The sequence below is a fragment of the Trifolium pratense genome, linkage group LG2 (assembly GCF_020283565.1).
Source record: "Trifolium pratense cultivar HEN17-A07 linkage group LG2, ARS_RC_1.1, whole genome shotgun sequence".
In the NCBI taxonomy this organism is placed as follows: domain Eukaryota; kingdom Viridiplantae; phylum Streptophyta; class Magnoliopsida; order Fabales; family Fabaceae; genus Trifolium; species Trifolium pratense.
The window spans coordinates 71,759,558-71,772,125 of NC_060060.1; the positions used below are offsets into that span (position 1 = coordinate 71,759,558).

At 34.6% G+C, this 12,568-nt stretch overlaps 1 protein-coding gene across 1 annotated transcript; it reads right to left on the minus strand.

Moving 5' to 3' along the window:
- Nucleotides 1-5,538: 5,538 nt before the first annotated feature.
- Nucleotides 5,539-8,762, minus strand: LOC123905371 (PKS-NRPS hybrid synthetase cheA-like). The gene is made up of 3 exons (XM_045954975.1): nucleotides 7,905-8,762; nucleotides 6,395-6,705; nucleotides 5,539-6,199 (listed from the first exon to the last, which is right to left on the minus strand). Exons 1-3 carry the CDS (start codon nucleotides 8,760-8,762, stop codon nucleotides 5,539-5,541), a joined length of 1,830 nt encoding a protein of 609 aa, XP_045810931.1.
- Between the last annotated feature and the right edge of the window lie 3,806 nt (nucleotides 8,763-12,568).

Genomic DNA, 12,568 nt, shown 5'->3' on the forward strand with positions numbered 1-12,568 from the left:
AATATATATTACTAAATATTAAAGTTGACAAATTTGATGAACCAAAAAAAAGTTGACAAATTTGATGAAAAAATAATTTTTGTTTATAATTAAAAAAATTGATATAATAGTTATTTAAATTTTTCATTAGCAACAACTTGTGTATAGTAGTTATTTAAATTTTTCATTAGCACCAACTTATTTTCTTGTGTATAATAGTTATTTAAAAAAATATTAAAAAAACATTAATGACAACTCGTCACTTATATATAACACTACCTCCGTTCCTTTTGAATGCCACTTTAAAGAATAGAAACGGTGGAAGAATTGGTTCATATAAAAATTGCATTTAGGGTGTGTTTGGTTGTGAGAATAAATTGAGAAGAGAGAAATTGGTGAGAAACAGTATGAGAAGAGAGAAAAAGAAGAGAAAAAGAGTAGATTTGTAATATTGTTTCGAAAGAATTCGTATAACAACTCGAAGACTTTGCAAAATGTAGCTTAAAGGAATCAAACCCCTTTCATGAATTTCAAATCTAAAACTTTTTTTCCCACAAAGCTAAACTAAAGATGATTAATAGATATCAATGATCATTTTATTATTTTTTTTTTTTTTGACGGAAAAAAGCTTATCTCATTTCATTAATAATAATATTGTAAATACAAGATGGTATAGTGATAAAATTATGGAAACTAGCTAAGGATGTAGCCGCCCCGGCAAGCCTATGAGCAACTTCATTTGCTTGTCTCCTAATGAACTTAACATCAGAGTTCACAAGATTAGAAGCTAGAATATTTCTACAATCCATTAAAATAGCACCAAGATCAGAGAGATAGGTTCTTTTACTGTGAAGGCTGTCGACTATCTTTTTGCAGTCCATTTCAAAATCAGTGTCATATAGCTGCATTCCTTCTACCCACTTGAGTGCATACAGCAAGCCTATGGCTTCACCAATCTCCACGTCGACTATAGGTTCTATCCACTCTGTTCTCGCAGCCACAAACCTGCCATGATCATCCCTTAAACACATACCAATTCCCACCTTGTTGCGGTCTAGCGAAAAGGACGCATCTACATTACACTTGTATCTTCCATGTCTTGGCTTGGTCCAGACCGTTTGTTGAGGACTCGGCTGAGTTATATGGGCTGATTGACGGATCTGTTGTGCATTTCGCCAGGACGTGATTAAATGTTTTGCACGTTCAACCACAGTTTGGTCAGAATCAGTGACATCTTCCCACACTTTGTTATTCCTGCGCTTCCATATACTCCACACTAATACACAAAACAATTCTTGCTGGTCTTTATTCAACCGGTGCAAAATTGAGAACAAATTTTCTGCAATATTGTTATTAGCACCCAGACCTGTACTGATCTGAGCCCACAAACCTGCTTGCTGCCAGCACTGAATGCTTCTTGTACATGAGAACAATACATGCGTACTATCTTCATCTCCATCGTTACAGACAACACAATGCATTGGACATTGTACTCCACGACTATTAAGCTTCTTGCGTGTTGGTAAAACATCCCGAATCATTTTGGTATTGTTACATATGAGATTTGGTATTTTACATTTATTTTAGGTTTTAAGTTGATCGTCACTATATTTAAAAAGTCTTAACCAGATCTCTTATGTTATTGATGTGAATATAAGTTCGTCATTTTCGTCAAATTTTGAGTTAATTTCATCTAAAACTTTCATGTGGCACGCTAATAACATTTATGCCACTTTGTTTGCCACTTCGTCTAAACTACTTAAAACGTCATATGATGATTTTAGCGTCATTTTAGTGTCGTTTTAAGTAGTTTTGAGTTAAATTGAGTCATTTAGGTACTGATTTAGTGAAGTTTGCAAGAAGTTGAAGATTCGATAGCTCATAAATGGGTGTTTCAAGCCAATTATATGAAATTTTTTGGAAGTTTCCCACAACAGCTATTTAGTTGGATGTGCTAGGGGTGGCAAAGTGGGCATGTCCGCCCCGTTTAAGCCCGTCCAAAAGCGGGGCGGGGCAACTTAGGCGTCCGAGTTCAACAACTCAAGCCCGCCCGTTTATTGGCGAGTTTGCGGGCCGGCTGGCCAAATACTTTTCTTTTTTTTTTAATAGTTTGAATTATAACTTCACAATTCTTACCTCCTAGATGATGTTAAAAAAAATACTAGTAAATTGCATTGAGAGAAGATTGTGAAGTTAAGCAGGTTGAATTATAACTTCACAATTTCTTAAAATTCTTACCTCATATTTTTAAACTAACAGAAAATAGGGATAATTAAGAGTTGAGAGAAGATTACAGCAGAGAATAGAGATAATTAAACTAACAGAAACATTAATTAAGTTAATAAGTAATTCCTTACAATATATTACCCTTAATTAAACTAACACTTACAATTACCCTTAATTAAACTAACAGAAACATCAACTAAGTTAATAAGTAATTCATTACAATATAAGATAAAAGGATAAATACTAGCATAAAGGGAGCACGACGGCGGAAGAAATGAATGAATGAAACAAACAACCCTAATTTTGGCAGGAAAAAGAAACGTGAAGTTTTATATAAGAGAAAAATATTACTGGATTGAAATTTGGGCTCCTCATTCTAAGCCCAATTTTCAGTAAAAGTAAAAAATATAAAAAATTAAAAAGCCCGCGGGCTAACCCGCCCCACCCCACCCCGCCCCGTTTTTTAGGCGGGTTAGGCGGGGGCGGGCCACCTTAAGGTAGCGAGCCGAAAACCTCAGCCCGGCCCGCCAAAAATGGTGGGTTAAACGGGTCGGCCCGGCGGGCCCGGCCCATTTTGCCACCCCTAGGATGTGCCACGTGAATCTTGATAGAATAGTTAGAGATCAGGTCCTATTGAATGTGCCTCGCGCGGCCCCGCAACAACGGATCATGTTTTTTTGCATTTCTCTATGTGTAAATATGAGTAGCTAAGTCATTTATTGATTAGGTTCATTAGATGATCTTCCTTGGATCAATTTGAAACATGTAAATTCTGAGGATCTTAGTATTGCAATTTTAATCATCTCTCAGGCTTAAATTCCATGCAATCTTCACATATTTATTCTATCTTTCCCATTGCATACAAAGAGTAAATTAACCATGTATTTTGACTAACATGGAGATATAGACTAGCTTATCAAGATCTTCTATCAAAGTAATACGATTTTCCTTTTGTGTTACCTTTGATCTCTTAAAATATTTTCTTCTGCAACAAGATGAGTCTAAACAAGCTAGAAACCGACTAAGACCTGAACTAATAGTGTCATTTCATGCAATAAGGAGGGGAGAGAGAGAGAGAGAGAGAGAGAGAGAGAGAGAGAGAGAGAGAGAGAGAGCAGTATGTCTAAGATGCTGGTGACAGACTAACAGGATTGAAACACATCCTCGAAGAAAATGAGTTCTCGTAAAGATTATAACTCACAATACATATCCCAGTCCTTCATCAAGTTGCTAAAGCATCTTCCTGCTAAAACACATTCCAAATTTCTAGTTATGTTATGGAGTTCATGTCCACCTGCAGACTTTTTTGAGAAAATCTATTTGAATTTGATTCTAGCATCTAGTTTGTATTTAACATTGAACTTATTCTTGAATCAAGATTAATCAAAAGTGTAGATTTGGCTAACCTTTGGACTCTATAAATGATGAAAATTGATAGTACCAGCTCAATAAAATTCAAATTTCTTAGGGTCTATATTTTGAACAAGTTAGGGTCTATATTTTAGCGGACATTAATTACTATTCACCAACGGTGGAAACAATTTTAATAGACATTCCATCATATATTTATACAGAGTTGGACACACTGCTCTAATATCACTATTGGATCATGAGGGAAGCCCGGTGGATCATCTACATGGGAGATCATCTACATTAGACTAAGAGCAATCACATAATGTGAGTTTAACACCACATTTTTAACCAAAATTTATAGGTTTATGGGTCACCTCACATATAAAGCATTCAACATTCATTTTTTTAATCCAATTTGAGATTTATCTCAACTCACACTTGCCACAAAATGGTTATAATTATAATCTTTGGTGTTTCACTTAAAATAACGCAAAATAAGCTCTATATCAACTCTTATTTCAACTAAGATGCTATATCTATTTCAGCCTTTCCCTTTGAGCTAAGCCTTGATTCCACAACATGAACAGAGCTTATTCACCAAAACACCAAGACTTCTTGAGGTGAAAAGATTATGAAGGTATATGATGAAACACACGAAAAAGCACGTTTGAAATGTGTTTCCCAATTTTAAAATATTTTCTTAAGATATATATTTTAACCAAACCAATTAAGTTCTTCAGCAGATCATTTAACTCAAGTTAAAACATAAACATGAAGTTAAATCACGAAGAACTTAAGTAAAATAAATAAGAGAAGGGAAGAGAAAATAACATAGTATGTTTTATATTGGTTCACTAGTAGCCTGATAGCTAATCAAGTCCACCCTTTTTAGAATGCCTTTTGCTTTCTGCCAACAACTCTTTCATTATAATCGACCTGATTACAATCACTAAGGTATTTCTATATATTAAATGAGTTGTATCTCTCATACAGGCAAACTTTACGGAAACAAAAAAATATTAAACAATTAAGTTTACAAAAAACTTCAAAATTTTGCGATCAATTATTTTCGACTAAAATTTTGTTCCATAAAGAACTCCCTATTTACATTTTTGACGACAATCATAAACAGTTAAATCTTAAACAACGAGTATATCTTAACCGTTTTCTAAAAATTAACAAAAATAAATTAATTAAATTTCTGACAAGGTTAAGACGTTTCCATCGACATTAATAATAAAAAAATCATTGTGTCACACTTGAACATATATTAGCAATCCCAATTTGTGAAGTCCACCCTTGAACATATATTCAAGTGTGACACTTGAAAGTATGGGTAATATATTGTTCAAGTGTGACACAATGATTTTCTTATTAGCAATACCAATTTGTACTTATAATACTTTGTTAACAAAGTATAATTGTTAACAAATTGGTTTGAGAACAAAGTATTATGAAGTTTCACACTTGAACATATATTGTAGTCAAATTGGCTATTATCTCTTCTTATTGTGAAGAACTCCATCAATTACTTTGATGTCATAGTCATTAGTTATTAATTAGTATATAGCCCCTTATTAATTGGTTTTTTGTTGTTGATGAGGTGAGTTCATACTACCGCTTATTAGAGAATCAAATAATATAGGACAAATTTTATAAAATCTTGAGCTTTGAATCTATTCTCATGTCCACTAATAATCAAAGGGAAATTGCCCCAAATACTTCTGAGATGTCAGTTTTTTAGACATCTGAGATAGTTGTTTCTGAGATGGTTGAGATTGTTGCTTCTGAGAGGGTTGAGATAGTTCCTTCTGAGATGGCTGAGATTGTTGTGTACACAACCTCTTCGATGTACCTAGATTTATGTAAAAACAAAAAAAGTTGAATATATAAAAATAGAATATAGAAATAGAAATATAAGCAATAACTATATTATAAAAAAAAAAAAAAAAATTAGACACCTTGTGAATCACCATATTCTCATTCAACATGTTCAAAGTATGATGGATCACGATACACATCATAACCCTTTGGTGCTTTGCCTTTATCTTTGTTCTTCACTCCTCTGGTTTTTATTTTTTCAGGTGGTGGACACAATGAACTTGAGGCTGGATAAGCAAGTTCAAACACTTTACTCTTCAACGCTCTTTTACCAACAATATCAAGTGACTGAAATCGAGTCCATATTGCCTCCATTGCATGACTCATGTCCAACTCATATTCATCCTCTGTGTCATCCTCCAATGGTTCTTCCATAGTTAATTTCTTCCAGTGACCGTGAACTGAATCTAATGGTATCGGTACACCGCTGGTTGTATATCCACCCAATTCACAAGCACAAGGCAACTCACATGTTGACCTAAGTTTGCAACCACACAAGTTTTTATCTGTTCCAACAATGCCAATTCTCTTCATCTCATCAGAAATTAGTGTCATAGCGGCCCTAGAGACAAAGTTTCTCAAATATTGAAAAAATGGACTATTGTGCGTCTTCTCTGCATAGTAAAAACTTTTTTGAAAAGACTTCTTAATTTTGTCAACTTCTAGTATTATGTTGTTATTCATGGCTTCCAAAGACTTGCATAAGTCTCCTTTGCTGTGTTCCAACATTTGCTTCAGTTTCCAATGTGCAGACTCAACTCTAAATATCAAATTGCAAACAATAGTCAATTAAACGCCAAAAAATAAAATAAAAATATAATTACAATTTTGAAATAAAAAAAAATCATACCTATTAGTCGTTGTGTTTTCTAAATGCATCACTCGATTGGTTCATGCTGCAACAAGTTGTTCTTTGTGAGGGGCCAACCAGGTGTTATTGACATATTCGACAAACTTGCTTGAATTAACACATGCTTGCTGAAACGCATTCAGTCGCTGCTGATACTCCACCTCATCTGGACTTTCAACAACATTTCTCCACAAATTTTTCACCTTCTGTCGCATATCCTTAGGTATATGCAGGGTGCATCTCGTATTCACATTTTTTATTATGTGCCACGTACAAAGCATATTAGTAGTATGTGGAAATATATCTTTAATTGCATTCATCAAAGTAAACACCCTGTCGGTCAAAATTACTTTAGGAAATATATCTTGCTTAGTAACCAATTCCTTCAACTTACCTGTTGGGTTTTTGTATATTGGCTACATTTTGCGAAAACATATTTTAGCCAAGTGTTGAGACAAATGTGCTGACCCCAAGTGTTGAGACAAATGTGCTGACCCCAAGTGTTGTGACAAATGTTGGTACACTTTGGAACAACACCTGACTCTGTTCTGCGCGCGCCAGCTAGATGTTATTATTTTCTACTCAATCTTTTGAAGATCTGTTTGAAGAATTATTTCGTGGTTTCTTATACAACAAGGCGCACGTGATCAATGTGTTTCAGAAGGCAGCTGAACCCTAGTTCTATTTTCCAAAGGAATTATATTTTTGGAAAATATATTTTTGTGTTTCAAAAATAGAACTATTATTTTCAAAAATATATCTTGTGAAGATTGCTGCAGAAAATATAAAAGATTTATTTCAAATAAATCTTTGTGCTTCAAGAAGATTAGAAGATTTAATTTTAAAATATATTTCCAACAAATATATTTATGGGAGGAATATTTGATGCAAAGAAAGATTTGGTAAAAATATATATTTTGCATCTAGAAGATTTCTTGGAGCTGAAGCATTGTGAAAAGCCCACGAGGCTGTGCTATATAAAGGGTGCTGCTAACCCTTATTATTCACCGAAACTTGAAGCTAAAATAGAATATCAAAGATGTAGTCTTTTAAGGGTTTCGTGTCTTTAAGCCACTCTCTAGGAGAGTTGGTGTAAAGTGAACCACTCGGGTTGTGAGATGGTCACCATGTCCTCACTCAGAAACCTGTAGGTAATGAGTTGAGAATTGTACTTGGAGGAAGCTTTTAAGCAACTCCAAATTGTGAACTTAGTCGTTGGCTAGGTGGTGATGTTATTGAAGTGTGTCTTCATCTTTGTCAAGGAGAGTGTCTCCATTATGTTGTTATTGAAATCCTTACTGGTTGTAAGGTTGAGGGGAGTGAGACGGGGTCTCATATCTAGGAGTTCCTAGGTAGAAGTTGCATTGGGTAGGGATTAAGTGAGGAGTTGTAAACGGGGGAGTTTAGCTCCGAATTAATACTGCTGATAGTGGACTTCATTCCTGGATTGGTATCCCCCAGATTAGGCTGTTAGGCTGAACTGGGTTAACAATTATGTGTGTCGTTTATGCTTTTCAGTATATGTTTTTAATGCTCTGTTTTATTGTTCTTACTGCTAAGACAAGTGTTGCGACAAGTGTCGGCACATCGTGGACAACACTTGTCTACTGTGTACCAGAATTTCATTACCTAACGCCCAATAATAATTGTTCGTCTTCTCAGATTCCATGTAAGCAAATCCAACAACAAATGTCATGTTAGTTGACGTTATGCCAGTAATTTCAAACTGTGGCTGTCTATATTTATTAGTTTTGTATGTGCAGTCCATAACCAAAACAATGGGAAACAAGTTCAACAACTTGATTGAATCTGGATGCGCCCAAAAAATATCACTCAAAACATCGGAGCCATCATCTTTTCTTCTATTCCAGCTGACATATTTTGCATCATCTAACCACTGCAGCAAGTGTTGCAGCTCTGTTCTGGAGCCTCTTTGTTGTATTTGCATCATGTGTCTTTTCCTATATACAAGCGTGGCATCAACAACAGACTCTGGATTTTGATCTTTCAAATCTAAAACAATGTGCCTTGGTGCTACCTTACGCTTTGTCAAATCTTCAACACGTTTGTTTTCATCAGCGGTTAAACGTGCCTTGCGAGGATGACCATGATATTGGTCAGGTAGCCTGTGGTTGTGAACTCCATGAATAACCTGAACTTTCCATCCTGAACCATCTGTTGAAGGTGCAACTCTAATTTTAAATGGACAGTTACACTTTTTCGATGCAGTTGTCGTGGAACTTTCTGAAGAGTCATACTTTCCACCTTTGTCACAACCCAAAATCAACTTGTCATTTCTTCCTCTTATTCCGTTCTTTTTATCCGACCGAGTAATGATAATACCGACTTTATTGGCATCTCCAACATCTCGAGCCCATGTGACAACATCATCTGGGGTAGCAAATTTTTGATCAGTTGTAAAAACATCTGTAGTATCTACCAATATTTGACTTGTATCGCCGAAATAAGCCATATATGTTTAAAAATAAAAGAACAAATTAAAATTAAAAAAACTATAATAACATACCGGTACACTTATTACATACCGGAACACTTTTAAAAAGTGTACCGGTATGTATAACGATAAACGAAAGAAAATATTGCATACCGGAACACTTTTTTCAAGTGTACCAGTAACATTAACATACCGGAACACTTTTTTCAAGTGTACCGGTAAAGTTAACATACCGATAAAGATAAATACTTACCAGAACAGTTTTTGGGAGATGAAAATTCTTCCGGAACAGTATAATACGACAAAAAAATTTTTAAAATATATTAATTTTTTATAAGGGTATACTGGGTATTTTGAAAAATATGTTGGGGTAGAATGAAGATTGTTGGGGTAGAAGAAAAAAAAATTAATTCCTATTTTGGTATGAACAAATTAATATCGCAAGATTTATTCTCAATTGTAAAGTTTCGATATGGTTAATACCTGAAGGACATAATTTTAATCACAATTGGTTTACATGTCATAGTGGTTGAAAGACTTTATTCACCCAAGTGCCTCGTGACCTATCGAGACCCAAGAAGACACTCCAACAAACTTTATCGGTTCTAGCATAAATTATGGTGGATACCCCACTCGTAAAAGGAACAGTGGGAGCCATATGTTTTTACCTAGAAACCACTTCCATTATAAAAGTTTCACCCTAACGACCAGACACTCGACGTAGAATGTGAAGTAGCAAAGTTTTTCACAAGGGGGGTTTTGAATTGTGACCCTTTTAAAATTTAACCTTAAGTAACAATATAAAATGTTAGTAATTAAAATAAATTTGTGCACAGTGAGATCGTTCTAAGAATGATCTGTGCAGTGTAAATCAGTAGCAGAAAATAAAAGTTAAGGGAAAGAAGATAAACACAAAGAGTTATCTTGGTTCACCCCTAATCTTTGGGTTACGTCCAGTCCCCACCACCTGTGAGTTTATCCACTAGAATCACTTAAAGGTTACAGATCCACAATCTACAATTCTTCTTTGATCTTGACCTAAGATCAACAACTACCAAAGCTCCTAGAGCTTTATACTTTTCTAGTCACCTTGACCAAAAACACTCAATCAATAGTCACACATTGACTTGAGCAATTACAATGTGATTGATTTGGTTCTAAGCTATTTTCAGACTCAATACAAAAGAGAAGCTTAGATGAATGCACTCTAAAAGAGATTGGTACTCAGATTATGATACAAATAGAGTGATTAAAAAGAGCTTTGAGCTTGAGAGATTGAATGTGATTGTATGACTTAGATTGCTTGAAAACTCTTTCTCTTTCTCTTGGATTTGATTGCCTTTTATAGATGCTTGCTTGAGGTTGAAGCTTGGCCTTCAAGTATATCAGTTAGAGGGCAAAAAAGAGCTGTTACTCAGTGCATAACAAGCAGCAGACAACTTCTGCATATTTGACAGATTCTTTGTTCAGTCTTGAAATAGTCTTGAACTGATTTTTGCTTTGATCCACAAGAGCCAAATATGTGTGAGCTGTTGGCAAGTACAAATGAGTTGTTTCCTGCTTCCTTTCAATGTCAGAGGTTAGATATAGTCGTTTGGAACCTCAGAGAAAGAATCATGACAGTTGGAGGTGGTTTTGCAAAACTGTGTGCAGGAACGTTCTTGAATCAGTCTTGAACCAGTCTTGACTGTATCAGCAAGTGTGATGAAGCTTCATCTCTATTTCCTTTGTCATGTGCAGATGTGCAGCTGTTCAATAGCTCTAAGGACTGATCAGTAGTAGCATTAGCTTGAGAATAAACCAGCTGGATTAGTACAAAGGCATGTAAGACAAAAGTGTACTTATATGACACTTGCATTAAAGAATGTTTCCTTTATGTACTTTGCACAAGTACAATACAACTCATAGTTCAAAATGTGTTGTTGCATTATGATTGGTCTAGGATTTTTGATCAGGTATTTTCATTGGATGATCAATACCATAAAAGATCAAACTTATAATTCATTGCATGAATTATGACTAGGAAAGCATATACTTAATTCCATCAAATGTTGTTGATCCCAAAAGAGATTATCTTCTGTAGAGATTTGATCCATAATTCCATTGTAAAGTGCTTATTTGTTTTGTCCTTAGTTGACTTGAAAAACCAGAAAACACTTATTCCAAAACATGCTTATATTCAAAACTGCAGTCTGTGTCTGAAGAATGTTCTTAGATTGATCTTAAAACAACTTTGCAGGATTTTAACTTTGCAAGTGGATTGTTAGAATCTGTTTAAACTTATACCACTCAAAAGCACCTGTTAGATAAAAAAATGATCAGAATCATTTAAAATATAATTAAAGATGTTTGTAATCTTTAAAACATCAAAAGTGAATTTTGCCTCAACAGAATGTCCCTTCCGAAAATAAGACATCATTTTGAGATTTCCACGGTATGTACGTTAAATTAACAATCACCCGACCCAATCTATCTTTTCTACCCATGATCATGCAAAATAAAGCCTAAAAAAATCCTAAAAAAAATCCTAAAACAGCACGAGGAAGCACCAACTTCACACCCAACCACCAAAAAATATCATACCAAACTGGTAAGATTTGGTTACAAGAACCGAATAATTGATCAGCTGACTCAGGCCCTAATCCCCATAACACATATGTAGAAATACTAGCATCCCCATTGACGCCCTGCTACCAGAGATTTTGACGAGGCGACAACCTATCTTGCCAAGAAAATATCGCCACTTTTGAAGGGGTCAAAATTTTCCACACTTTTGAAAGAAACTTTTTTCCTCTACAGAGAATGCCACCTCATCAGTTGCGGAAGAACTAAGCGAGCCAAAAAAAATAGACTTAACTGAAGAGTGACTAGTTTGGTCATGCTTCCAAAACCAAGAATCATCTGCTACAAAGATTGTTAAGCGGTTCAAAATTTCATGGAGACTTTGCAAGAGATTAAGCTCCCAGACAAAAAGATCTCTTCTCCACCTCAAGTCTCAAACTCATTGAGATCTCCACATTGTTCACAAGCTCCTCCAAATTAATCGGATTTGGATCCTCTCCAATGTTTTTTCTCATGTTGGTCTTGTTGTTGTAATCTTAGTCGTCTTAATTTCATTCTCCCCCATCCTTGAGTCTTTTTTTTGCTCTTTTGTGATTTATCAACCATTAAATTAACAAAAGAAGAGATAACATGCAAGAAAAAAATAAGAGAGAATCAAAATCCAAATTAATCTACATGCAATATCTCCTGATATTAACATTTGTATGGGTATGGAAATTAAAAACATAACTACTAACTCTGCATTTTGCTTTATTTTTTGTCACAAGTTAATTAGAGCATCCATTCGCTTGTGTTTTGTTGAATGAGCAGAGCGAGGAGTGCTAACAACACACTTTTTAACAAACACACTTTAACACACTTTTTTTTATTGGTTAAAATTTATATGGGTCCCATAAAAGTTATATGAGTCCACATTTTTTTATGGGACCCATGTGAATTTCAACCAATAAAAGAGAGTGTGTTGGAGTATGTTTGTTAAAGAGTGTGTTGCTAGCATTATTATGAGCAGAGCACCATTTCCTGATATCGATTATTTTTCGAAAGCTATTCTATAAATTTTAAAAGTTATCTTTGGAAATCTAGCATGTTAAAAAGTTACTCTCTCTAATTCTTATAATAAGAAAAAAAATTATTTTTAAAATTTATACAATACTGTTTGATATATCTTGTTTTTTTTTTTTTGGAAACATCTGATATATCTAGTTTACTTATTTTTATAAGAAAAAAATTGCCTTGTAAATTGGTGGTCCTCGCGCATGGAG